The 27,430-nt window shown below is 39.2% G+C and overlaps 1 protein-coding gene across 39 annotated transcripts in view; it reads left to right on the top strand.

Annotated features, from left to right (window-relative positions):
• Positions 1 to 706: 706 nt before the first annotated feature.
• The window catches only part of DLG1 (discs large MAGUK scaffold protein 1), a 261,908-nt gene continuing 235,184 nt past the window's right edge, over positions 707 to 27,430 (top strand). For 10 of the 39 annotated variants that reach the window (XM_063704530.1, XM_063704526.1, XM_063704520.1 and 7 more), the window contains exons 1-4: positions 1,500 to 1,827; positions 2,133 to 2,182; positions 2,887 to 3,018; positions 16,534 to 16,700. In XM_063704530.1, coding sequence (XP_063560600.1) covers positions 2,164 to 2,182; positions 2,887 to 3,018; positions 16,534 to 16,700 — 318 coding nt within the window. In that variant the 5' untranslated portion in view covers positions 1,500 to 1,827; positions 2,133 to 2,163. Of the gene's footprint in view, positions 953 to 1,331; positions 1,828 to 1,944; positions 2,016 to 2,132; positions 2,183 to 2,886; positions 3,019 to 16,533; positions 16,701 to 27,430 lie in introns of those variants that run through there. The other 29 variants (XM_063704529.1, XM_063704523.1, XM_063704525.1 and 26 more) reach the window with 9 other exon arrangements.

The raw sequence follows: 27,430 nt of genomic DNA, 5'->3' as shown, positions 1-27,430 counted from the left end.
CAGTCAGAGGCCGCCAGGTTTACTGGGAAGAGCCTTCCGGTTTTGAAAGACAGGATCTCCGGGTTTCCAGTTCTGTCACTCACTCGGGGTAACTTTGGGCAAATTCTCTCTGGACCTCCTAATAGGGAGGTCCTTGTCACCCAGAGGAAGTTCGAAGACGTGGGCAGTGACTTGGAAAGCTTCCCGAGATTCCCCTTCTATAACCTGGGTGGCTCAGACCGGGAGCGTGGTCCCAGCCGGCCGGTAGTTCCTCCCGGAGGTGCGCACCAAACAAACCTGCAGCGCTGGCCGAGGGCGGCTCAGCTTCGGAGGGCGCGACTCCAGGTGAGTTCTTAAAGGGACCATCAGAGTTTGGGTAACACCTGCGATGCTGACCGGGCGGGGACGCAGGCTTGAGGGAAATGAATGAATGAATGAATGAGCGAATGAATGAACAAACCTTCTCTGCCCACCCTTAAGTATACCATACTTGGAATTAATCACTTAGGCTTAAAAATCTTGTACTATAACCCTCAAACTCTTGCCAAATTAACCAGTGTCTCTATTTCACCTGTCCTTCTTTAATGAAACCCCTCCCCCCAAGCCTATTACTAAGGGACGAAGAGTAACTTAACAATCAGCCTGGAGTGGAAGGCAATGCAGAGTTGGCACCCCTCCCCGAACTCCTCCCTCTCCCTCTCCCAGGCCCCGCCCTCCCCGCCCCCTGGGAGGTGCAGTTGGCTCCTCCTTAAGGCGGCTTTTCCCCGGTGGGGATCTACCCCCGGGGTCGCCAGGCGCTGTCTCTGCCGCGGAGTTGGAAACGGCACGTGCTGAGTGAGGTTAAGGGGTGTCTCGGAATGTGCGCCTTGGATCTGGTGTAGGCGAGGTCACGCCTCTTTTCAGACAGCCCGAGCCTTCCCGGCCTGGCGCGTTTAGTTCGGAACTGCGGGACACGCCGGTGGGCTAGGGCAAGGTAAAGGCGGGCTCCTGCAGGGCCACCCCGGGCCACCTGTGGAGTCCGAGTGTTAACTCCTTTGTTCTCAGAGCCACTTCAGCGGCCGCCCTTTTAAGCGAAGAGGTTCCCTTAGGATGCTCCCTGGGTACCCCTTCCGTTCCCCAGCCCTCCGCCGACCCGCCTCCCCCTTCCAACCCGAAGGTAGCAGCGCGGGGAGCCCGGGGCTCGGCGCGAGCCGCCTCCTCACTTCCCATTGGCTGAGAGCGCCGGGAAAGCGGTCACGTGGGAGCGCGGCAGGCCAGCTCGGGGGCCGCCATCTTGGCGGAAAGTTTGGGGGGAGAGCGGTTGGGGGCGCGGAAGGAGGCGAGGTTCCGGGGGTGGGGCGGCCAGGCGGCAACTGGGCGAGCGGGCCGGGGGGCCGCGGCGAGCGAGGAGGCGGCGCGGCCGAGAAGGAGGACGAGGCCGCGGGGGTGCGGCGGCCCAGGGGAGCTCCTCCCCCGTCCCTTCACCCCCTCCGCTCGGCTCCGCGGGCCCCGGGCGGGGCGGGGGTACGTGGAGCGGGGCCGGGCTGGGGAGCTGCTCCGAGTCTGGCCGGGGCGCACCCCAGTTCCGAGCGCACGCCGCTCACCGGAACTTTGTGGCGGCGCCGCAGGTGTGGGGGCCCGCGGAGGTGTGCATGCGGGGCGCGAGGGCGTCGCGCAGAGCGGCCGCTGCCCTGTCCGGCCCCCGCTGGAGCAGCCCGGAGGCAGCGAGCAAGGAGAGAGGCAAGCGAGAGGAGGGGGCCCGAGCAGGGCGGGCGGCCAGTCCCGCTGGTCCCCTCTCAGCGCTCTGCGGCCGCTGCTGGCTCAGGGGCCAAGGGTCGGAGCGCTTCACCCGCCCGTACCCAGTAGCAGGTGGGGAGTGTGGATACTTGTGCGGGGGAAGAGGCGGCCTCAGGTCTAGGCTCTTTGGGGAGGGGACGCTTTCGAGGAGAGTTTGGAAGCCGACTTCTGTCTGTTCTTAATTTGGAGGGGTACCCACTCCAAGGAGAAGCTTTCCACATTGACAACTGCTGCGTTTTGAGACTCTTTTCTTTGACTTGGTAAAACTTTGGAACGTGGGGTTTTCAAATAGGCTGCGAGGGTTTTCTATTTCGATAGGGGGAAATGCTAGTTTAACATGATTCTATCCTTTTTCCTTTCTGTTGTGTGTTTTAAAGGTGTGTGCCCTCTTCCTGATTCTGGAGAAAAATGCCGGTCCGGAAGCAAGGTGAGAGTTTATTCCGTAACTCTTGTTGTCGATGTCACTTGCTTTTCCGTATGTCAGTTTTTTGATTGCCGTTTTAGAATCGTTTGTGTAACTTTGATGAGACAGCACGGTCCTAGCTTTATTGCTTAGGGAATCTAAGCCTCATATCATTTCAGAAGATGGAAACACGAAAATGTTTGTTAAACTTTCTTAACATTTCTCTAGTGATTAAGAGAGGCAGTTAGCCCCCCGCAACAGATGTCCTTAATAACCCTGAATTGGTGTTTTAGTATTTCACTTTATCATTCTTACTAAGCACTATTCTGTGAGCAACTGTGGGATACTAAGAATTTGTATTTTGAAATGTTAAAAATGTGGATTATGATGACAAATTGTAGATAATCTGCTTTTGCATATCAGGTAATCTGAAACTGTTGCTAATACTTTGATCTTTTACTTTGGCAAACTACCAGTACACATTTATTCCAAACTGCTCACTCTCCTCCGTTTTCTAATGTGATATATGTTTAAATTTTTCTTGTATTTCTTTAATTTTTTTTTTTTTTTGGTCATTCTAAGGAATATGTGTACATGAACATAGTGACATCAATTGACCTGAAGGATTTGTGGAACTATTTAGATGTCATGCAGAATTATTTGCACTAGTATGTGATACTTTTTTTGTAAATAGAGAGTTTTAATCAGGCTCTGCTTTTTCTTCTCAGATACCCAGAGAGCATTGCACCTTTTGGAAGAATATCGTTCAAAACTAAGCCAAACTGAAGACAGACAGCTCAGAAGTTCCATAGAACGGGTTATTAACATATTTCAGAGCAACCTCTTTCAGGCTTTAATAGGTGGGAATTAAAACTTTGTAACTGTTATGCCAGCTAGGCTTTATGCTCCTCTCAATTCATTTATTTTAAACTTAAGAAAATGATGTACTTAATTCTCTGAGGCATTCGGTAACTTGAACATCTTCAGTGAGTTGTGTGTTTTTCATAGGCCAGTGTCCTTTCTTAAAATAACTAGTAACCAACAAACTTTCAGGATTATTTCAGTGGCTTTTGAGAACGTTGTTTCACATCTTAATAGCATTAACTATTAAAAGATGTTGCACAAATGTTTAAGGACCTAAAAGGTACGACTGAGTTACTGTGAGCTTGTTTCTGTATTTGATTGGCATGTCTCTGAAGTCATTGAAAGCGTGTGAAGGGTTCTGCTGTGTTGAAGAACATTCAGTCCCTTAATGTAGATTTCTGTTTGAGCTTGGCATTCATGGAGTCAGAATTTTAGACCTGGAAAATGATCTTAGAGATGATCTTGTCTAGTAACCGTATTTTACAGGCAAGAAAATGGAAAGTTTTATTCTTAATTGTAACTTAATTTGAAGTGGTGCGTTGTTTGAAAGAACTGGACAAATAAGAGTCCTGAGTTCTTTTGCCACTAATTGAATGATATATCCCAAGTCATTTAATCTTTTCTATGCCACCATATTAGCTGTAGAATGTAGCTGTTGAAATGGCAGAATGGGTTTAAAGCCTTTTTTAAGTAGATAAGTCATTTTTAAAAGCATCATCTCATATTTTGTGTATAATCTCCTATGTATAAAACAAGGTGACTTGTCTGGCTCTTTTGTCCAGGTACCTCAAAAAGTTTGCAAACCACCGAACTAGAAAGTTTGTCTCTTCCAATTCTAAGAATGAAGTTTTTTTTTTTTTTAGTTATCAACTATATAACATTTTAACATAAGAAGACATATACTTAATTATATTACATTTATTTCTTCAGTAACTTCCAGTCAGATATGGCCTTACATCTATCTGTTGATAGAGTAATTGTTGGTGTGATTCAAAGACTACTTTCAAGTCAGTGTGTCCTGTCAGGTACATTATTGATAAATGGATGCTCTCTACTGTTTTAGAATGAAAGATTTTTGTAAAGACCACTTGATGCACCTGAACAATTTTGAGAAATTTAACATTTTAATAGACTTTTAAAACCATCAGAATGCATAGCACAGTGTAATGAACTGCCTTTTAACTGTTACCTAGCTCCAGAAATACACATTTTGCCATTTTTGTTTACATTGATGGACATTTTTTACACATTTGAATTTCTGAGATTTAAGGTCCAAATGGTTGATCAAATTGGATTCCTCTGGAAAAACAGCAAAAAGCACTTTTTAGTTATTTGTTTTCTAAATCAACATTGAGCCTAGTAATTTGGTGCAGTTACTGTTGCAAAAAAAAGTATGTTTTTTCGCAACAGTATAGAGATATATATATACATATATGTATAGATAGGCAGATAGATAGACTGCAGACTTTTCTTTGTGTGACGGCTGTAACTTAAGAAAATTAAATCGTTAGTGAAATAACAGAATCTACATTTATATTTCTGTCTAGATTGAGGATGGGTTTGCTGTGTTCAGAGACATTTTTGACCTATTCTGCCTTGCCTGTTTTGAATGTGTCTATTCTTACGTACAATTGAACTTTGATAGAGTTAGCTTTCTTCTCTTTTTTTTTTTTTTTTTTTTTTGAGGCAGAGTTTCACTCTGTCACCCAGGCTGGAGTGCAGTGGTGAGATCTCCGCTCACTGCAAGCTCCGCCTGCCAGGTTCACGCCATTCTCCTGCCTCAGCCTCCTGAGTAGCTGGGACCAAAGGTGCCCACCACCACGTCCGGCTAATTTTTTTTTTTTTTTTTTGTATTGTATTTTTAGTAAAGACGGGGTTTCACTGTATTACCCAGGATGGTCTCGATCTCCTGACCTCATGATCCACCCACCTCGGCCTCCCAAAATGTTGGGATTACAGGCGTGAGCCACCGTGTCTGGCCTAGAGTTAGCTTCCTAATTACTAAGTTTATATTTGTGAATCTTCTAATTTCATTGGTTGTGAATTTACTTTGACATTTAAATTTACTTATATTTAATGTTTCATAGGATGTGGTACTATATCAGATTTTGGTGTAAGACAAGTAATAGATTTTAGGAGTTTTGAAATAGATACGTTTAATAGAGGTTCTATGTGTTTCCATGCTATAATTGTTGATACTACGGAATAAATACATTCTCTTGTGTTTCCTGAATAACTTTTAATACTTAGTCTGAAAATGTTTAGTCTGATAAGATTTTCTTTGTATTTTGCAGCTCTACCATTGTTTTGAAACAGTGTCATAAATGTACTTTAAGCTTGTAAATTGCCCTAAGCTAAACCAGTTCATTGTGTCCATAGTGTTTGCAGAAAAATCCGACTTAGAAGACAGAGTGCCACTTACTGAAAGGTTTTTTTTCTCTCAGTAAGTGGCACTCTGTCTTCTGAGTTGGTACCTGTGGACCATTGGATTAAAGGAGAACAGGGGTCTTGACCACCTGAGCTGTTTGAAAGTCATTGAGTGCTTAGATTTTTGACTTCCTTAATTTGGAAATCACTTGTTTAGGCCGTAGTGAGTTATCTAATTATCTGTTTGGGGTGCTGAGTGTCTTTGGATTTCCAGTCTGCATTGATCATTTATTGATTGATTCTTTGAACTGGTAGTTTATATTGACTTTTCATGCATTTAAAAAAGTTTGAGTGAGCCTCTAGGGGTTTGGTGTCCCCCCTGTAGTTGATACATAGATTAGGTTCCTGTACTTTTGGATTATTCAGAGGGACAAGCATGTACGTACTGTATTATATTTGTTCTAAAATACCAACTGTTAAATATTTCAATATCTGGTATATGTCATTTTTAATTGACAGTGTTTCTGTGTTCTGACACATGAAATAGTGCATTTTATAATTGATACTCGCAATGTAGTTAAATATAGAAATCATTGGTCTAGTGCTGATAGATACTTGGTAGTATCTTTGAAGGATGGCTTAAAGATTTAAAAATTATTGAAAGCAGAAAAGTTTTTACTAACTTTTGAATTTCAGCTGATGTATTGTTTCTTTAGAGCTGAATATTTAAAGTTGTATCTTAACAAAAGTCCATGAACTGCACATTTGTTTAAAATTTACTCCCAAAACATACCTGGTGATTATTTTTGTATAAAGGAAGATAAAGTCTGCTTAATTTCACTCTGTGATTTAGGTGAGAGCAATTTGAAAACTTGCTTTTGTATTCCAGTTTTTTGTGCTTAAGTTTGAAAATTTTGTGAGTAGATGGGATATGGTTTGATCATAATCAGAGCCCAGGTATTCAGGTCCATAGTGGTTTCAGTTCATTCATGATTCTAAGGTGTGTGGGATCTGAGGTGACACTGGTAATCCATAGAGACTTCATACCAGTCTAAACCCCTGCAGTTATTTCTTACGGGATCAGAGAACTCATCTGCTTTCCTTGTGCATGAGAAAAATTGGGGCCCAAGATTAGGCTGGCTTTAGAGACTTGAGTAAGTTGAGTCATGTGATTTGTATATTTTGTCTGCAATAAATAAGCTTATTCTAATGCAGTGTTTTATTTCTGCAGAGATTTCAGAATGAAAGTGGATTATGTAATAATACTGTCCATTTATGAGTTTAGTTACCAGTTCATTTGTTGCCACTCTATTAAAATCTAATAGTTTCACTAGCCCTTATAAAAGGACATTACCCTATCTTTATTTGTAGATACTAGTTTCAAAAGTATGACCCCTTTGCCATCTTCACCATCTTTAAATGTACAGTTCAGGAGTGTGAAATGTATTCATATTGTTGTGAAACAAATCTTCAGAACACTTTTGTCTTGCAAAACTGAAATCCTATACCGAATAAACAACTGCTCCCCTTTCCTCTCACTTCCCAGCCCCTTGTGACCACCATGCTGCTTTCTGTTTCAGTGAATTTGATCATGTTAGAAACCTCATAGAAGTATTTGTCTTTTTGCGACTGGCTTATTTCACTCCGTGTAGAGTCCGCAAGGTTCATTCATGTTGTAGTTGTTGACAGGATTTTCTTCCTTTTTAAGGCTGAATAATATTCTGTTGTATGTATATACCGCATTTTATCTAGCCATCCATTGATGGACAGTTGGGTTGCTTCCTCCTCCTGGCTGTTGTGAATAATGCTGTTAGGAATGTGAGTGTGCAAATATTTCTTCAAGACCCTGCTTTCAGTTCTTTTGGATATTTACCCAGAAGTAGGATTGTGGGATCATACGGCAGTTACATTTTTAATTTTTTGAGGGTCCACCATAATGTTTTCCATAGTGATGGCAGCATTTACAGTCTCACCAGCAGCACACAGGATTTCCAGTTTCTCCACATCCTTGCCGATACTTAATTTTTTTCCTTTCTTTTTTTGATAATAGCCATCCTAATAAGTGTGAGTATATGACTCCTCTTCAAGTGTGTGTAAAACATAATAACCAGCATTTATTGAGCACTTTCTATGTGCTAATACAAATATATCATTTAGTCATTGTAATCCTGTGAGGTGTACATTGACCTGTATGAGGTGTTTGTGCTGTTTTATAGACTGGAAAAACTGAAGCACTGAGAAATGGCCAATCTTGCCCTTGGACCCTCAGGTGCTAAATTGCGGAGCCAGAAATTGAACTCAACTAATCTGAATCCATAGCTACTTCTCACCGTCAGCCATTGGGATGTTCTTTATCGTTGTTTCTCAGAACTGAGTATTTTAATCTGATAAAGAATACTAAATGACAAGCATGCTTAAGACAGATAGCAATCTTTAGGGTTAGTAATCTTTAAATGATTGTCCCTTTGAAGGAAAATATTATAATGGTGCATTATGTTTATGATGATGGAAATCACACATTTTGAAAACAGTGTGTTTAGTAATCAGGGTTTGAGATCTTCCAGCTATAGTGGTAAAATGTCAAAATTTCTTAAATTTCTTTTGCATTATATTAGTCCCACTGATGTTACATTTTAGTCTCTTGCTAACTGTGTGTGTGTGTGTGTGTGTGTGTGTGTGTGTGTGTGTAACTTTGCAGGCTAGATTTGAGTAAGGAAAACAGGATATGGATCACATCGTTGGCTAAAACTTTATGAAATTGAAGGAGAATTTTAGTAACTTCTCACTTGATGGTTTTGATTTAATTAGGTTGAGTTCTTTGCTAAGAGTTTGCTTACTGCTGCTGTGAAGCAGCGTTTTGGTTATGTTGAATCTGGCTGAATTCTCTTTAGAACCTTGGAATCAGAGTTGTAAAGGCATCTAAATATTTCTTCTAAGCCATTTCCTCTCTGCAGGGTCATATTTTTCCTCAGTGCAGAATCCAGACTTGGACCAGATATTACTGTTAGTGGTCACGTCTCTTTACTTAGGGCACATTTCCACAACCTTTCTTTGTCTTGTGTGAGACTGACTTTTTTTTTTTTTTTTTTACTATTTGGAGACAGAGTCTTGCTCTGCCACCCAGGCTGGAGTGCAGTGGTGGCTTACTGCAACCTCTGCTTCCCAGGCTCAAGCAATCCTCCTGCCTCAGGCTCCTGAGTAGCTGGGACTACAGGTGTGAGCCCCCACGCCTGGCTAACTTTTTCTAGAGACAGGTGTTGCCCAGGCTGGTCTTGAACTCCTGAGCAAAGTTCTGGGATTACAGGTGTGAGCCACTGTGCCCCGCTGAGATTGATGATTTTGAAAAACGCAGTTCCTTCCACTCTTACTTTTCTTTAATATAATTTTCTCATTTTGGGTTTGTCTGATGTTTGCTTGTGATTAGATTCAGGTTTTGTATTCCTGGCTTAGGATTCTGTACATCCAGAGGTACACAGAGTCATCTGCTCTTCATTGATGATACTGATTTTGATTACCTAGTTGGGTGTTGTCTGAATTCTGTATCCTGTAGTCATTGTTTTTTACCCCTTGTGGCTTATAGGCAATAAGTGGGGGAGACACTTTAACACCGTGTATATATCCTACTCCTTAGCAAAATTTCCACCCATATTTAGCATCCGTTGATGATTCTTGAACCGGTTTATAATATGGTTGTTGAAAAGTAAGATTTCTAACAGTAGCACTCCTAGGTTTACCAGTTAACACTTCGCATTTTATTCTAATCAAGAGCCTTCGTTCTTTTTTTCCCATGTCTTTCATGAACTTGCAGATACCTGTTTTTTTTCAATCACTTATCATTTATTACCATCCTTAATGACGTTTGTGCTCTGCGTGATCCAGTGGGGGTCCTTTCAAGCTTGTGTCCTTACGAGATGCCCTCATCATTTTTTGGAGCACTTTCTTAATTTTTGGCATAACAAGATGTTCCAGGTTTATCTTGTACCTCTCCTGCCCCAGCCCTGGAATCAGCCATTTCTCTGAGAAGCTCTGGTTCCTTTTAGTACACACCTCGTTTTACGGAATATGCTTGTGAGTCATGTATGATTGTTAGTCTAATAGTATCTAAAGTATTCAAGTAATTTATTTTTGCCTACTAGCTTGACATCTTTCCTTTCTTTAGTGTGTGAAACAATAATACAAACTTTTAAATTTTATAGGATATTCTTTCTTCTAGGGGTCAAAAATGACTTTTTAAATGAACATTGGTTTAGAAGAAAGAGTATTTGTGCTTGAGTAGATTTGACTATTGTAGTATTATCTTAGTATGTCATCTGCCCTTCACTGATGATGTTAATTTTGATTACTCAATTGGGTATTGTCTGAATAATCATACTTGCTTTTAGTAAATGAACTGATAGAATTTTTTTCCTCTGAAATGGTAGGGTTATATTTCAGTGTTCTTCAGCTTTCTAGTTGCCTTTCCTGTAACCCTCCAAAATAAATTTATTATAAAAATGATGCATGTTCTATATAAAACATTTGAGATCAGATTATTATATGTAAAATACCATAAGAAAATATTCACACCAGAGGTTACCTCCTACTTCATCCATGGGATGAATATCCTGGAATGTTATTTGTGTGTGTGTGTGTGTGTGTGTGTATGCGCATGTATACACGCCACCCCCCACCTTCATTTTGCAAAACAAACTTCTAAGTAAAACAGTTATTTCCCTCGTGAGAATTGATACTTAAAATCAGCATGTAAGGTGAGAAACCTCATCTAGTTAAAATTATCCCTGAAAAGCCTTCAGAAATTTAACACTAGCTCTTGTTAATTACAGCACAATTGTTTTTTTTCCTCTAGTGGAAAGGAATGATTTCTTCACTTGAGCCCTAGACGAAGCAACTGGCTTGTTTGACTTCTTGTACTAAAAACACGTAATTATAGAATCACACTCAGCACAGTGAGATATAGCAAGAAGCTCACATTTTGAGAGGCACATGAAAACTCAGACTACCTAAAGGAAGAATCTTCTTCCTTCTCATTTTTTTATTTGTGACAGTCACTTATTGGGTAGACAGAGTTGCCCTTTTTTGCAGGGGAGATATACTGCAGTTGTATTTGTATAAGTGTGAATAGTATGATTTCTCTGTACTATACATATTGTTTTTATCTTCTAAAGTTTATCGACAAATGTCTTTCCATGTCAGTAGATTTGTACCATGTTATGTATATGTGTTTTTTTTTGTTTTGTTTTGTTTTTTTAAGACAGAGTTTCGCTCTTGTTGCCCAGGCTGGAGTGCAATGGCTTGATCTCAGCTCACCACAACCTCCGCCTCCTAGGTTCAAGCGATTCTCCTGCCTCAGTCTCCTGAATAGCTGGGATTACAGGCATGTGCCACCACGCCTGGCTAATTTTGTATTTTTAATACAGGGTTTCTTCATGTTGGTTAGGTTGGTCTCGAACTCCTGACCTCAGGTGATCAGCCCGCCTCAGCCTCTCGAAGTGCTGGGATTACATGCATGAACCACTGTGCCTGGCCAGATTCGTACCATTTTAAGTGACTGTATATAGATTTTTTTTTTCCTTTTCTTTTTTTTTGAGACGGAGTCTTGATCTGTCACCAGGCTGGAGTGTAGTGGTGCAATCTCGGCTCACTGCTACCTCTGCCTCCTGGGTTCAAGTGATTCTCCTGCCTCAGCCTCCTGAGTAGCTGGGATTACAGGCGTGCACCACCACGCCTAGCTAGTTTTTGCATTTTTAGTAGAGACAGGGTTTCACCATGTTGGCCAGGATGGTCTCGATCTCTTGACCTCGTGATCTGCCTGCTTCAGGCTCCCAAAGTGCTGGGATTACAGGTGTGAGCCACTGCACCCGGCCTATATAGATTTTCTGTAGTTTTTTTAATGGTTTCTTAGGAGCATTTAGGTTTGTAATTTTTGTGAATTATAAGTATTGTATTTGCATATGCATTTTTGTTTCAATTCTTTACTATATTCTTAGGACAAACTCCTAGAAATGAATTGTTTGGTCAAAGGGAGTGTGCATTTTAAGGCTATTGAGGTAATTTGTTAAATACTCTTAGGAATGTTATATTTATTTTTTAGGAAGTATGTGGAAGAATGACCAATTCACCATACCTTAAGCAATACAGAGTGTTATCCATCTTTTAAATATTTTCTACTCTGATATATGGAATATACCTTTAGTCATTTTTCTGTTTTATTGTGCATTTTGTTGATTAAAGAAATAACCAAAGCTGTAAGAAAGTCTTTCATTATTTTAATTTCTTTTATAAATTATCTGTCTAATTTGTGCCCCTTCCTCCTCCTTTTTCCTTTTTCTTAGAGGTATAAAATCTACATTAGGCGTATCAACTCTGCCGTGTAAATTGCAAATAACTTCCCGTGTTACTTGCTTTTAAACTTGGCTTTTAAAGAAAACATATATATATATATATATATATATGGTTGGGTTTGTCAACATTTTTCTTTATCAATATACTGCTTTCTGCCCTTAATAACACGTTTGGAAACATCCCCAATGCTCTAAGCCCCAAGATTATTATAATCTATTGCCAAGATTGTAAAAACGTTCACCTGTATTCAAATTCTTTCAAGACTTTTTTTAACATTTTAATGCATTTGAAAATTATCTTGATATAAAGTATGAGATTGCCTTTTAATATAAGTTTATTTATCCCTTATGCAGTTTAAGAAATTAATAGATTTTTTCAGCAGTTTTGAATTTACAGAAGAATTGAGTGGAAAGTACAGTTCCCATATCCCAAACCCCCACTTCCCTTTTCCATCTTGCAGGCCATGTGTGGTGGCTCAACGCATGTAATCCCAACATTTTGGGAGGCCAGGGTGGGAGGATCCTTGAGCCCAGGAGTTTGAGACCAGCCTGGGCAACATAGTAAGACCCTGTCTTAGAAAAAAAAAAAATTTAACCAGGCATGGTGGCATGCACCTGTCGTCCCAGCTCCTTGGGAGCCTGAGGTAGGAGGATTTGTTGAGCCCAGGAGGTCAAGGCGCTACTGTACTGCAGCTTGAGTGACAGAGTGAGACTCTGTCTCTTTAAAAAAAAAAAAAAAAAAAAAAAGGCCTGAGCTCAGGTGGCTCTTGTATATAATCCCAGCACTTGAGGAGGCCAAGGTGGTAGAATTGCTTGAGCCAGGGAGATAACAGCTGCAATGAGCATGATCATACCATTGCACTCCAGCCTGAGTGACCCTGTCTCAAAAACAAAAAAACCTTGCATTAGTGTGGTATATTTGTTAAAATTGATAAGCCAATATTAATATATTGTCATTAGCTAAAGCCCATACTTTACATTAGTAGTCACTCTTTGCATTGTACATTGACAAATCTGATGTGCACATTTTTTGCTTTGACACGTATCCACTATTGCAGTATTGTACAGCAGGGGTCCCCAACTCCCGTGCCACAGACCTGTACCTGAGCTGCAGGCGAGCGATTGCCACCTGAGCTCTGCCTCCTGTCAGGTCAGTAGCGGTGTTACATTCTCACAGGAGCATGAACCCTGTTGTGAACTGCGCAAGCAAGGGATCTAGATTGTGCACTCCTTATGAGAGAATCTAATGCCTGATGATCTGAGGTGGAACAGTTTCACTGCAGAAGCTCCCCCACCCTCTTTTCTGTGGAAAAATTGTCTTCCATAAAACCGGTCTTTGGTGCCAAAAAGGTTGGAGACCGCTGTTGTTTTTCACCACCCTAAAAATCCTGTGTGCTCTTCTTCTTCCCCAGTACCCCACTTCTACACCCCCCGCACAAACTCCTGAAAACTACTGATCTTTTTACTGTCTCCATAGTTTTGCCTTTTCCAGAATGTCATAATTGGAATCATAAGTATGTAACCTTTTTAGGTTGGCTTTTTTCAGTTAGTAATATATTTACGGTTCCTCCATGCCTTTTCATACCTAATAGCTCGTATCTTTTTATGACTGAATAATATTCCATTGGGTGGACATACTACAGTTTATCTACTCACCTGTTAAAGAACATATTGGTTGCTTCAAAGTTCTATCAGTTAGTATAAAGCTACTGTGAGTGTTTGTGTGCAGGGTCTTGAGTTGACTTAAGTTTTCAGCTTGTTTGGGTGAATACCAAGGAGCGCAATTGCTGGAGCATATATAGTATGAGTATGTATAGTTTTTAAGAAATGCCAAAAGTGCCTTCCAAAGTGGTTGTACCATTTTGCATTCGTGTCAGCAATGTGTTGCCCTGTGTCCTCACCAGCATTTGGTAGTGTTGGTGCTTTGGATTTTAGCCATTTTAATAGGTGTGTAGTAGTATCTTGTTTTAATTTGAAATTCCCTGGTGATATTTGATATATGCTCACTTGCCATCTCTGTCTTTGGTGAAGTGTCTGTTTGTATCTTTTGCCTATTTTTTTATTGAATTGTCTTCTTATTGTTGAGTCTTAAAGAATTTTTTGTCCACTTGAATATTAGTCCTTTATTGGGTATGTGTTTTGCCAGTATTTTCTCCCTGTCTGTGGCTTGTCTTTTCATTCTCTTTTCCCCATCAAATAAAATTATCTACTCATAGATGAGAAATGTCACCGGTATTATGTTAAATTATTACATACTCTTGGGCCTGTATTTAGATTTTCTCCTCTGACCCTAAGTTAGTATTGCCTTATTTCTTTAGCTTGAGAAATGTTTCTTGGCTTGTGGGTTTCTCTGTTTAAGATTATGTAAGTTGTCACCAAAAGCTAGAACGTTTCTTTGCCTATTTGAAAGTTCCCTTTCTCCCATTCCTCACCACCCCCTTTGAGAGTATTTCTGGGATTCTACACTTTCCCTTTACTCCCATTGTTTGCAAACTTTGAATTCTAGCAAGAAAATAACAAAGGTAATGAAAAGTTTTTATGTAAAAGAAAATTGTATATTTGAAGGCTTCTGAAATGTGTGATCTTGGAGATTTCCAGTTTTTTTTTTTTTTTAATAGATAAGAATGATTCTGGCCTCTTCTGTTGGACCTAACTGCTTTTCTTCAAGTTTGATTTTTGGAGGTTTCTTAGTGTACATGTTAGAGCTTTGTGTGGCCTTGTTTAGATCTGCGTTCAGGAATCGGACTTGTGGAAACCCAGTTTAGGCCAAAACAGGGAAAGCACTTGCAGATTATGAATGGAAAATGAGGAATAGACTGTGATAAGATTGACCGAGTAGGTTTCAACAAAATTAATGTTTTCAGTTGTGAATCAACCAAAATCTAATTTTTTCCTAATACGTATTTTAGTATTTCTGCATTTTCTTGTTTTCTCTTCTTGCTTGCTGTAGTGCATCATTATTTTCAAAGAAAATAATTTTTCGCAGGGTAGTAAATAAACATGTAATAGGTGATTTCAATTCTTTGGTATTTGGTAAGCTTTCTGGATCTTCAGATGAATATAGAATCACTTGTAGCTATCGGCAGTCTCTTGACTACCCCTCTGTGCTCCCATTTTCTTTACATTTTCATGGTGAAGATTTAAGTTTAGAGTTGTATTCAAGTTAAATTTTTGCATAGGTTTATTGAAAGACTATCATTTTATACTAGGTAGTAAATTTGGCAATTCCTGATAAAATAGTATTGAGAGATGTGACTTTTCAAGCATTATTTTGCTGTAGTTGGATTTTGTTTTACATAGTGTGATGTGTGTGTGTTTGCGTGTATGCATAGCGCATATGTGTGTGTGCGTATGTGTGTATATAATATTCTTAACACCCTGTGAGGTAGGTTAATATTACCCTCACTGTACAAGTGTTAGTTTTTACCAGCCCTTTACTTGGAAAGTTTTGCAATTCCACTGGTTATTAAAACTGAAAGGGGGCTGGGTGCAGTGGCTCACACCTGTAATCCCAGCACTTTGGGAGCCTGAAGTGGGCAGATCACCTGAGGTCAGGAGTTCGAGACCTGCCTGGCCAACATGGTGAAACCCTGTCTCTACTAAAAATAAAAAAATTAGCCAGGCATGGTGGCACGTGCCTGAAGTCCCAGCTACTCGGAGGCTGAGTCAGGAGAATCGCATGAACCCAGGAGGTGGAGATTGCAGTGAGCCAAGATCATACCACTGCACTCCAGCCTGGGCGACAGAGCGAGACTCTGTCTCAAAAAAAAAAAAAAAAAAAACCAACTGAAAAGGGAGTTAAGTTTGTCTCTATTTTGTGAAGTTTGTTTTTAAAAGGACTAATGCTTTTAAAATAATGAGAAGCAGGAAGTCTAAGTTATTCTGTCTAAATGTTGCTTACAGTTATGAATTATTCTATACAGGGTAATGCCCACTTTTACTATTCCCTTATCCAAAATTATACAAGTTGGTGAATAAGGAATTAAGCGTGGTGAATCTAAGCGTTATATAATTGCTACTTATAGCTTCGGAATAGTGTGAATAATTAGTGTTAATATATTAAGTTTTTATAATTCTAGCTGATTGCAAAGTCATTTGATCTTTTAAATTATCCTGTGCTATTATAAATAAATTTATCATTTATTTTGGAGTTTTGTCATGACTTTAACTGATTGTTTCTAAAGTAGTATAAAATATTTAATTTACTGTTATAAAATATTCAGACTAGAGGATATCCGAAAACCCTTCTAGTTCTTTGATTTTAACTTCCTCTTTTTTTTTGGCTTTGGCTTTGGCTTTGGCTAGAAGGGCAATTAAAACCACTTGAGGGATTTACATTCCCAGCTTAGATATTGGTGGTGAACGGTAATAACTCCTATCTGTAGAATTCACAGTAATGATATTAGCTACCATCTGTTAGGAGCCTATTCTGTGCTATAGTGCTAGGCATCTTATATGTATTATACTCAAGCCTTGAAACAATTCACAGTGGTAAGAGGCAAGTTACCAGAGGTTAAGTAGTTTGCCTGAACTTGTAGCTAGTTGGTGATGGAGTTGGGGTTTGAATCAAGTGCTGACTTTGAAGTGTAAAAAGCCTATGAATTTTACACTGTGCCCTGCAGGTTCTGATATGATTGTGATGTAATGAAATAAGATAATATTCACTGTTTAAGTACATTATACGATGGGAATTGATTTACTAATCTAGAGTAAAAATTGTGCTTTTGAGTTATGTTGTTATAGCATTGCATAATTTAGTTAGAAAATATAAATACTTATGAATTTTTATTTTCCTTCTTCTAGATATTCAAGAATTTTATGAAGTGACCTTATTGGATAATCCAAAATGTATAGATCGTTCAAAGCCGTCTGAACCAATTCAACCTGTGAATACTTGGGAGATTTCCAGCCTTCCAAGCTCTACTGTGACTTCAGAGACACTGCCCAGCAGCCTTAGCCCTAGTGTAGAGGTGAGATAAAAAATGTGTTCTGAAGCTGTTTTTTGGTGATAAATTTATTTGTGTTACTATGTTTCTTTATTGTATTAAAATAATATTTTATACAAGTGGATTTTGTTATGGAAGTATAATTTATAATAGAATAAAGAGAATGGGGTTAAAAATATTTTTGAAAAGCAAAGCTCAGATTCTCTGTTGCCCGTGTTTTAAAATGTTGTGAATGTTTGAAGTCTGAAATACTTGATTTAGACTATTAAAAAATTCTTTGCATGATAGACCTCAACAAGGCTTCATCTGTGTGGTAATTAAAATGGAAATGGTACTTTGAAAAGATGGTTTTGCTCTGGTATTCTTTCCTAGAAATAGGATATAGTTTTGTGGTCTGGGCTGCTAAGTTGTACCCATTTATCTCAAGGAATCTCTTCTTTATTGGCTTGAAGGATGGCATTCAAACTCACTAGAGACTGAAGAGTAAACCTGAACATCAGCACTGGTTTCTACATTTTCTGTAAAGTTATTTCTTTGAGTATTCATAACTATCTTAGTAATATTCTTTTTTGTGTGTGTTATACTGTTGCCCAGTTGGGTATGGTATAGCAGAGGTATGAAGCATTTTGTAACAAAGATTCTGCCTAAGAAGCGTTAGTCATTTGAAAGTGGTTATTTGTCTGAATTTGAATCTAGTCCTTTCTAGTTAGTGTAAGATGGTGCTGTGCCTGGAAAATGCGATGTTTCTGTTTGGTGAATAATAAATCAGGGAAAAGTGGTGGTAGGCCGCAACCAGATAGCACTTTGGTAAAGAAGTTAGATGGCTTCTCAGTTTTAAGTAACATAGAACTATAGAATTTTAGAGCAGGAAGAATCAGAGCACATCTGATCCCTTGTCTTCATTTTAAAGATGAGGAAACTGAGATCCATAATAGAATAACTTGACCCACTTTATTTAGCTAGTTTGAGCAATTATACCTTTGAATTTCAGGACTCTTAACACCCAACTCACAGTTCTCTTTATTAATCCTAGACCTTGTATGTTTCTTTTTGATTAGTGTAATGTTTATTGTGTATATCCTTATTTTCTTTACGCTTTTTTTCCATCACTTTTTCCAGGATAATTTCCATTTCCATTCTCTTTGGGTTAATACATCACTTGCTTTTATAATAGTCTGAGGTCTATTTCAAATGGATTTTTAAAATGTCTTCAGTCAGTTACTGCTATGGTTTGAATGTGTCCCCTCCAAAATTCAGGTGTTGCCAATGTGAAGATAATGAGAGGTGGGACCTTTTAGGAGGTGATTAGGCCATGAGGACTCCTCCATCCTTCATGGGATTAAGGCCCTTATAAAAGAGCCTTCACAGCTTGGGCATGGTGGCTCATGCTTATAATCCCAGCACTTTGGGAGGCCAAGGCAGGTGGATTGCTTGAGATCAGGAGTTTGAGACCAGCCTGGCCAACATGGTGAAACCATGTCTCACATCTAAAATACAAAAATTAGCTGAGTGTGGTGTCATGCGCCTGTAATCCCAGCTACCAGGGAGGCTGAGGCAGAAGAATTGCTTGAACCCAGGAGGCGGAGGTTGCAGTGAGCTGAGACGGCATCACTGCACTCCAGTCTGGGCAACAAGCGAGACTGGCGACAAGCGAGACTCCGTCTCAAAAAAAAAAAAAAAAAAGAGCCTCCACAAAAAGTTTAGTATTTTAGCTTACCTTTTTGCTTTCTGCCATGTTGAGATGTAACAAGAAGGCCCTTACCAGATCAGATACCTGGATCTTGGACTTCCCAGCCTCCAGAATTGTGAGAAATTATTTTCTGTTTTTCATAAATTACCCAGTCTCAGGTATGCAGCTGTAGCAACACAAAAGGGACTAAGACAGTTATTTCACATTTATTGTCTTAGTTCTAGGTTAGAAAATTGCTTATGTAAAAAACATGTTAAACTTTAAGAGAACTGAATTGCTTACTAGTATTTTTTATTGTCCGATTTATGATACCTTTGATTATAAAGCCTCGAATGCTTATACTCGATTTACTTATTTTTATAGGCGATTGTTTAAGTAATGTAACCATTGAAAGTGAATATTTGACATTATTGGTGGAAATGTAGATTACTACAGCCATTATGGAAAACAGTATGCAGGTTTCTCAAAAAAACTAAAAATAGAACTGCCCACCAGCAATCCCATTAGTGGGTTATCTGTCCAAAAGAAAGGATATCAGAATATCATAGGGATACCTGCACCCCCATGTTTATTGCAGCACTATTCACAGTGGCCAAGATATCAAATCAATCTAAATATCTGTCAGCAGGTGAATGGATAAAGTGTGATACACACACACACACAAAATGGACTACTATTCAGCCATAAAAAGAATGAAATCCTGTCATTTGCAGCAACATGGATGGAACTGGAGGTCATTATGTGAAATGAAGCCAGGCACAGAAAGATAAATATCACATGTTCTCATGTGGGAGCTAAAAATGTTGATCTCATGGAGGTAAAGAGTAGAATGATAGTTACCAGAGACTGGGAAGGGTGGGGCAGGGAAAAGATGAAGAGAGGATGGTTAATGAGTTCAAAAATAGTTAGAAGGAATACATTCTACTGTTCAGTAGCACAATAGGGTGACTACCATTAACAACAATTTATTGTCTATTTCAGAATGGTTAAGAAGATTTGAAATGTTCCCAACACAAAGAAATGATAAATGTTTGAGGTGATGGATATTCTAAATACCCTGATTTGACCATTACACACTGTATGCACGTACCAAATATCGCATGTACCCTATAAATACATACAATTATATATCAATAATAATATTTTTAACTGTAAGTATTCGTTAAGATTGAAAAAGTGGACAGTTTTGTAAGCTGAAAGTTTTTTTCCATATAGATTTCATTCAGGAAGATCAGTAGTGCATTGAATTTCATCAAAAATGACATTGGTAACACTTCAGTTTTTATAAAATGACGAGGCACTCATATCTAGAACGCTATTTGCAGGTCTGGTTTCTGCACCTCCTGAAAGATATATTATGAACATGGTAAAGGCACCTCAAGGGAATAGGAGAAAAAGAACTTTCATATTGTGAGCATCAGATCTTATTAGTTTGGAAAGTAGATGAGAAGAGAATATGGTCACAGAGTGTTGTTTAGTGCATGGCACATGGAAAATGCTGTAGTAATGTTTGAAATCTGTTCGTATTCATGAATAGACTCTAAGGGGAACATTGGGATATGTCCATCAAGGCCTAGATTTTTAAAAAGTAGCAAAAACCGGCCGGGTGCGGTGGCTCACGCCTGTAATCCCAGCACTTTGGGAGGCCGAGGCGGGTGGATCACGAGGTCAGGAGATCGAGACCATCCTGGCTAACATGGTGAAACCCCGTCTCTACTAAAAATACTAAAAATTAGCCGGGCGTGGTGGCGGGCGCCTGTAGTCCCAGCTACTCGGGAGGCTGAGGCAGGAGAATGGCGTGAACCCAGGAGGCGGAGCTTGCAGTGAGCCGAGATCGCGCCACTGCACTCCAGCCTGGGCGACAGAGCGAGACTCCGACTCAAAAAAAAAAAAAAAAAAGTAGCAAAAACCTGTATATATCAAACTCGAGTGAGCAAAGTCAGTTAGTAGGAAGTACCATCTTATAGAGATGACAGAAAATCCTGACAAATGTTTGTCTGAAAATGTAAATAGTTTTGAAACGCACTGATGGATGATATTTATAATGATTTTTTTTAAAAACCTGGAATGTTTGGGGATTTAATTGCTACTTTTTGAAGGTGCTATGAGAGAAACTAAGCATGTTCCCTTTCACCCATCCATTCATGCTTCATTTGGAAAACTTGGCTAAGTGATCATTTGATCTCGTTTCATTTGCTACTTTAGACTCTTGGGGCATGATGTTTAGGACTAAAAAGGGACTTAGAGAATCCACTTACTCAAAACAAATAACTTAAAATTTAAAGTTTATTGTACTATAACTTGAAAAATTTGAAAATCAAAACCATTTTGTCTTAAACAGAATTTAGGTTATACTTGTGTACTAATTCTTGGATATAGTAATCTTTTCCAACAAAATTGCATGCAACATGCCTCTTTGACTTCATGTTTGCTTTTGCAGGACTAAAAAGAGGATTATTTTTGCTAAAAGTAGTTAAGATTGCTCAATTTTCACAAAACCTTGACTGTTATTCTCTTAAAATGCAAATCTTCATCTTTAAAGCAGCTATCCAGTTTTGTCTTTTTTTTTTTTAAGTTAACTGATCTAATTCTTGCCAGGTCATTTGTCAGTTACTTTATGACCTTACAACTTTGTTTGTTCTATTTCTTCTGATGTAGTAAATTTAAAGGGACAGGATTAGTATCCCATTTTCTTAAAAAATTTTTTTCGTATATATTATCTTTTACTTTGAGCATATGTCTAGTGAGATGTTTGGAATAATGTTTGTTTAGTGTTTAATGATTGTTTCAGAGTGATAGGGATTTTTTTCTTTTTTGTACTACTTTTTTTGTTTTTTTAGAAACTGTGTCTCACTCTGTCACCCAGGCTGGAGTGCAGTGGTGCGATCATAGCTCTCTGTATCCTCAAAACTTGGGGGCTCCAGGGATCATCCTGCCTCAGCCTACTGAGTAGCTGGGCCTACATGTGTGCACCACCACACCCAGCTAAAATCATTTCTTTTTTTTTTTTTTTGGGACGGAGTCTTGCTCTGCCACCGAGGCTAGAGTGCAATGGTACGATCTCGTCTCACTGCAACCTCCACCTCCCAGGTTCAGGTGATTCTTCCACCTCAGCCTCCCGAGTAGCTGGGATTACAGCACCCACCATCATACACGGCTAAGTTTTGTATTTTTGTAGAGATGGGGTTTCACCATGTTGGCCAGGCTGGTCTCAAACTCCTGACCTCAGGTGATCCACCTGCCTTGGCCTCCCAAAGTGCTGGGATTACAGGCCTCAGCCACCATGCCCGACCCTAAAACCATTTCTTTAAACAGTTTTTTGAAGACTGGGTCTCACTATGTTGCCTAGGCTAGTCTCAGACTCCTGGTGGTGGTCTCCAGCAGTCCTCCCACCTCAGCCTCCAGAGTAGCTGGGATTACAGGTGTAAGGTACCACACCCAGCTCTCTCTCTTAATTTTAAAAAATAACACGTCATTTTTATAAGAACAACTCTATTCTAAAATAAGAGTGAATTAGTTTTAGAGATTATAAGAAAGGATATATGACTTAAAAAAAAGCAAGAGTAAAGAGTAGGAGGAATTGCCTGATTTAATGGGATATTTCAGTAGAAAAGGGTTGATTTATAAGGAAGGATAGATGACTCTTAAAAAGATGAGGCCAGGCCTGGTGGTTCACACCTGTAATCCTAGCACTTTTGGAGGCCCAGGCAGGTGAATCACCTGAGGTCAGGAGTTCAAGACCAGCCTGAGCCACATGGCAAAACCCCACCTCTACTAAAAATACAAAAATTAGCCAGGTGTGGTGGGTGCGTGCCTGTGGTTCCAGCTGCTTGGGAGGCAGAGACATAAGAATCGCGTGAACCCAGGAAGCGGAGGTTGCCAAAGAACCCAGGAAGGCAAGATCGTACCACTGCACTCCAGCTGGGTGACAGGGTGAGACTCCCTCTGGAAAAAAAGGCAAGATGAAAGAGTAGGAGGAATTGCCTGATTTAATGGGACATTTCAGTAGAAAAGGATGCACCCTACTCCTAGCATCACAATACATTTCAACTAGACTAGAGATTCAAAGGTTAAAAAAAAAGAAACCATAAAAGTAAGATTTTGGGGCTGGGCGCAGTGGCTCATGCCTGTAATTCCAGCACTTTGGGAGGCCAAGTTGGGCAGATCGCTTAAGCTCAGGAGTTCGAAACCAGCCTGGGAAACATGGTGAAACTCCATCTCTACAAAAAATGCAAAAATTAGCTGGGCATAGTGGCTCCCTCCTGTGGTCCCAGCTACTCAGGAGGCTGAGGTGGGAAGATCGCTTGAGTCCTGGAGGTCAAGGCTGGAGTGAGGCAAGATCATACCACCGCACTCCAGCCTGGGCGACAGAGCGAGACCCTGTCTCCAAACAAGAAAAAAAAGTTAAAAATTAAAAAAAATAAAAATTTTGATTTTTAATAGGGAAGGCTTTTCTAACCATGACCAAAAAACGCCACAAAAATTAAAAGGTTGAAAATGCTGCTGACTTTATAGAATTTCTTTGTGGACTTTGACTTCAGATTTTGATTGTAGAACTTCTGAATCTTGAAAGATATAATACGAAGATAAATTATATACTAGGATGAAAATTTGTCACATATATGAAAAAGGATTAATTTTAATTTCCAGTCCTTTCAACCTAAGAAACTTCTTATAGAAACTAAGAAAAAGGCCCGTGTTCAATAGGAAACTGACTCAGCAATGTGAGGATTGTAGTTTAAAGAAGAAGAAATAAATGTGGGCCAATAAGCCTATGAAGAAATGCTCAGCCACACTTAAAAATGCAAATTACATTGACAGCAAGGATATTTTTAACAAATTTGATTGTCGGAGATTAAATAAATAGGAGGAAACAGAAGCTCCTATACAGTTAGTAAGGGAGAATACAGTAGTGCAACTAATTTGAAAGACAACTTTATATTCGTATTGTTTGATCCAGCATATGCTACAGATTCACCATAGATTATTGAAGGTATTTGTACAGGGATGCTCACTGCAGCCTTAATTAGTAGAAACCAACAAGGGATATAAGAGATTATCAGTGAGAAATCGGATAAACACATTACGGTAGAGCCATTTAATGCAAGATAAAGTAGCAGGCAAAATATATTCTGTGTATCCATTATGTGTTATTAAATGAGTGAAAGCAGGTTACATATCAGGAGGCATAGTATGACTTTGTGTGAAAAGAAAACCATGAGTTTAGGCATGTCTGGAAGAATATACACATAGTCTGCTTTCAATAGTACTCTTTTAAAATTGATAAATAATTATACATATTTATATGGTGCTTGTGGTATTTTGATACATGCATACCATGTTTAATGATCAAATCAGGGTAATTGGGATATCCATCATCTCAAGCATTTATCATTTCTTTGTGTTGAGAATATTCCATATTTTCTCTTCTAGCTATTTTGAAATATACAATAAATTGTTGTTACCTATAGTCACCTACTGTGCTATTGAACACTTCTAATTGTATTTTTGTACCCATTAACCAACTTGTCTTCCTCCCCTCCTTGACTCTACCCTTCTCAGCCTCTGATAAACTACCATTCTACTCTCCAACTCCATGGGATCAGCTTTTTAGCTTCCATATATGAGTGACAACGTGTGATATTTGCCTTTCTTTGTCTGGCTTATTTCTCATAAGATATCCTTCAGGCTCATCCATGATGCTGCAGATGACAGGACTTCATGCTTTGTTATGGCTAAATAATATTCTGTTGTCTATATATGCTAGATTTTATTTATCTGTTCGTCTGTTGAGGGACACTTAGGCTAATTCCCTATCGTGGCAGTGGTGAATAGTGGTGCGATAAACATGGGCATGTAGATATCTCTTTGATATCCTGGTTTCTTTTCTTTTGGGTATATACCTCGCAGTGAGAGTGCTGGATTAAATGGTGGTTGAGAAATGACCATGCTGTTTTCCGTAATGGCTGTACTAATTTATATTCCCATCAACAGTGTACCACAGTGTCCCTTTCTTTACATCCGTAGCCAGAATCTGTTATTTATGGTCTTTTTGATAATAGCCATTTTAAGTGGGGTAAGAGAATATCTTTTTTCTTTTTTTTTTTTTTTTTTAAACAGAGTCTTGCTCTGTCACCCAGGCTGGGGTGCGGTGGCATCATCTTTGCTCACTGCAAGCTCCACCTCCCAGGTCCAAGCAATTCTTCTGCCTCAGCCACCTGAGTAGCTGGGACTACAGGTGTGCTCTGCCGTGCCCGGCTAATTTTTAAAATATTTTTAGTAGACACAGGGTTTCACTATGCTGGCTAAGCTGGTCTTGAAGTCCTGACCTCGTGATCTGCCTGCCTCGGCCTCCCACGTGCTGGGATTACAGGCGTGAGCCACCATGCCCAGCTTATTATGGTTTTGATTTCCATTTCCCTGAGTATTATTAGTAATGTTGAACATTTTTTCATATACCAATTAACCATTTGTATGTCTTCTGAGAAATGTCTAATCAGATCATTTGTGCATTTCAAAATCAGATATTTGCTTTTTTGTTGCTCCTTATATATTCTGGTTATTAATACTTGTCAGATAAATTGCAGATATTTTCTCCCATTCTGTAAGTTGTTTCATCACTCTGTTGGTCATTTCCTTTGCTGTACAGGATCTTTTTAGCTCGATGTTATCTCATTTACCTATTTTTGCTTTTGTTGCCTGTGCTTTTGAAGCGTTACCTAAAAAATATTTGTCCTGACCAACGTCCTGAAGCATTTCCCCAATGTTTTCGTATCGTGTTGTGTCGTGTCCTGTCGTGTCGTGTCATGTCGTGTTGTGTCGTATCGTATCTTTTCAGGTCTTAGATTTAAGTCTTTAATCTATTTTGATTTGTTTTTTGTTATGTTTTCATATTGTGAGTAATGGGAGTCTAGATTCATTCTACATATGGATATCCAGATTTCCCAGCACCATTTATCGAAGAGACTGTCCTTTTCCCATTGTGTGTTTTTGGCTTCTTTTTCAAAAATGAGTTGGCTTAAATGTGTGGATTTATTTCTGTGTTCTCTGTTGTGTTCCGTTGGTCTGTGTGTGTGTTTACATCAGTACCATGCTCACTTGGTGACTGTAGCTTTGTAGTAGGTCAGGTAATGTGATGCCTCCAGTTTTATTATTTCTGCTCAGGATTGTTCTGGGTATTCGGGGTGTTTTATGATAGTATATGAATTTTAGGCTTGTTTTTTCTATTTCTATGAAGAATGTCATTGGTATTTTATTCGGGATTGCATTGAATCTGTATATTGCTTTGGGTAGTATGGACATTTTAACAATATTAGTTTTTCCAATCTATGAACATGGGATACCTTTCCATTTTTTTTGTGTCCTCTTCACTTTGTCTTAGCAGTGTTCTAGAGTTTTCATTGTTGAGATCTTTTACTACTTTGGTTAAATTTATTCCTAGGTTTGTTTTGGTTTTTTTTTTTTTGGTAGCTATTATAAATGTGATTGTATTCCTGATTTCTTTTTTGGATTGTTTGGTGTTGGTCTACAGAAATACTACTGATTTTTTGTATGTTAATTTTTGCATACAGCTTTTTAAAAGTTGTGCCTGTTATTTACAAGTCCCCCCTTTCAGCCCTTCAGTGTTTATCTTATTGGGAGGGGAGTTTTCTGACTGAATGGTGTTAAGGGATACTTTTCCCTTTCTCTTTGACCTTGTGGTTTAATATTTTAAAATAAGCCATCTGCTTTAATTTGAGTAGAGTTTTAGGAGGCAGTAGAGTTAAAAGTATATATTCATCCGGGTGCGGTGGCTCATGCCTGTAATCCCAGCACTTTGGGAGGCAGAGGCGGGCGGATCACTTGAGGTCAGGAGTTCAAAACCAGCCTGGCCAACATGGTGAAACCCCATCTCTACTAAAAATACAAGAATTAGCCGGTTGTTGTGGCGGGCACCTGTAATCCCAGCTACTTGGGAGGCTGAGGCAGGAGGCCTGGGAGGCAGAGGTTGCAGTGAGCCGAGATCACATCACTGTCTTCCAGCCTGGGTGGCAGAGCAAGACACTGTCTCAAAAAAAAAAGAAAAAAAATATATATATATGCACACACACACACACACACACACACACACACACACATATATATTCAGTGTACCAGGTTTAATCTGAAGTCCTCTAAACATTAACAAAAAATTTACTGAAATACTGTATAATATTCTTACATAAAGATACACAAATAATAAAGGAATAGGTTGATTAATTACTGCATTGTGAATATACCAGGTCAAGAAAAAGAACATGGAATGACTGCTAACAGGTTCTGGAATTAGATAGTGATGGTAGTTGTACAAGTCTATGAAAATGTCAGAAATCACTGAACTGTACACTTTAAAATTTGGTGAATTTTATAGCATGTCCATTTTATCTCAGTTTAAAAAAGAAAAATACCAGTACTCCAGAAGTCTTCCTTCTACTCTCCCTATTTACTACCTATCCCCTCTTCCTCAGAGGACCATCCAAATTTCCAACATCATAGATTAGTTTTGCGTTCTTTTAAATTGCATGTAAAGAGACTTACACAGTGTATATACCCCCTTGTGTGCTTCTTTTTTCTTATATTTGTGCATTTTATCTATGTAGGTAAAGTTTTTTCATCCTTACTGTTGTATGATATTCCATTGTATGATATACCAGAATATATTTACACATTCTGCCATTGATGGTCATGTGGATTGTTTCCAGTTTTGATTAGTGTTGCATTGAACATTCTTTTACATTCAGCTCTGCTGTAACAACAGATAACTTTCCTAAAAATCACCACACTATGAAAAATGGCACAATGAAAACCACAGGTGTTATTTCAAAAATGAGAGTAGGGACCAAACACTTAAAACTTTGTGAGTGACATATTAAAAGAGATTAAAACCTAATAAAAACAACAGCACAGTTTTATGCTTTTTTTTTCTTTTTTTTTTTTTCCTTAGAGGAGGTCTTGCTTTGTTCTTCAGGCTAGTGTGAGGTGGTGTGATCATAGCTGACTGCACCCTTGAACTAATGGGCTCAAGCTGTCCTCTGCCTCAGCCTCC

This window comes from Gorilla gorilla, chromosome 2, assembly GCF_029281585.2.
Source record: "Gorilla gorilla gorilla isolate KB3781 chromosome 2, NHGRI_mGorGor1-v2.1_pri, whole genome shotgun sequence".
Lineage (NCBI taxonomy): Eukaryota > Metazoa > Chordata > Mammalia > Primates > Hominidae > Gorilla > Gorilla gorilla.
This window is presented reverse-complemented; position numbering and strand designations above follow the sequence as displayed.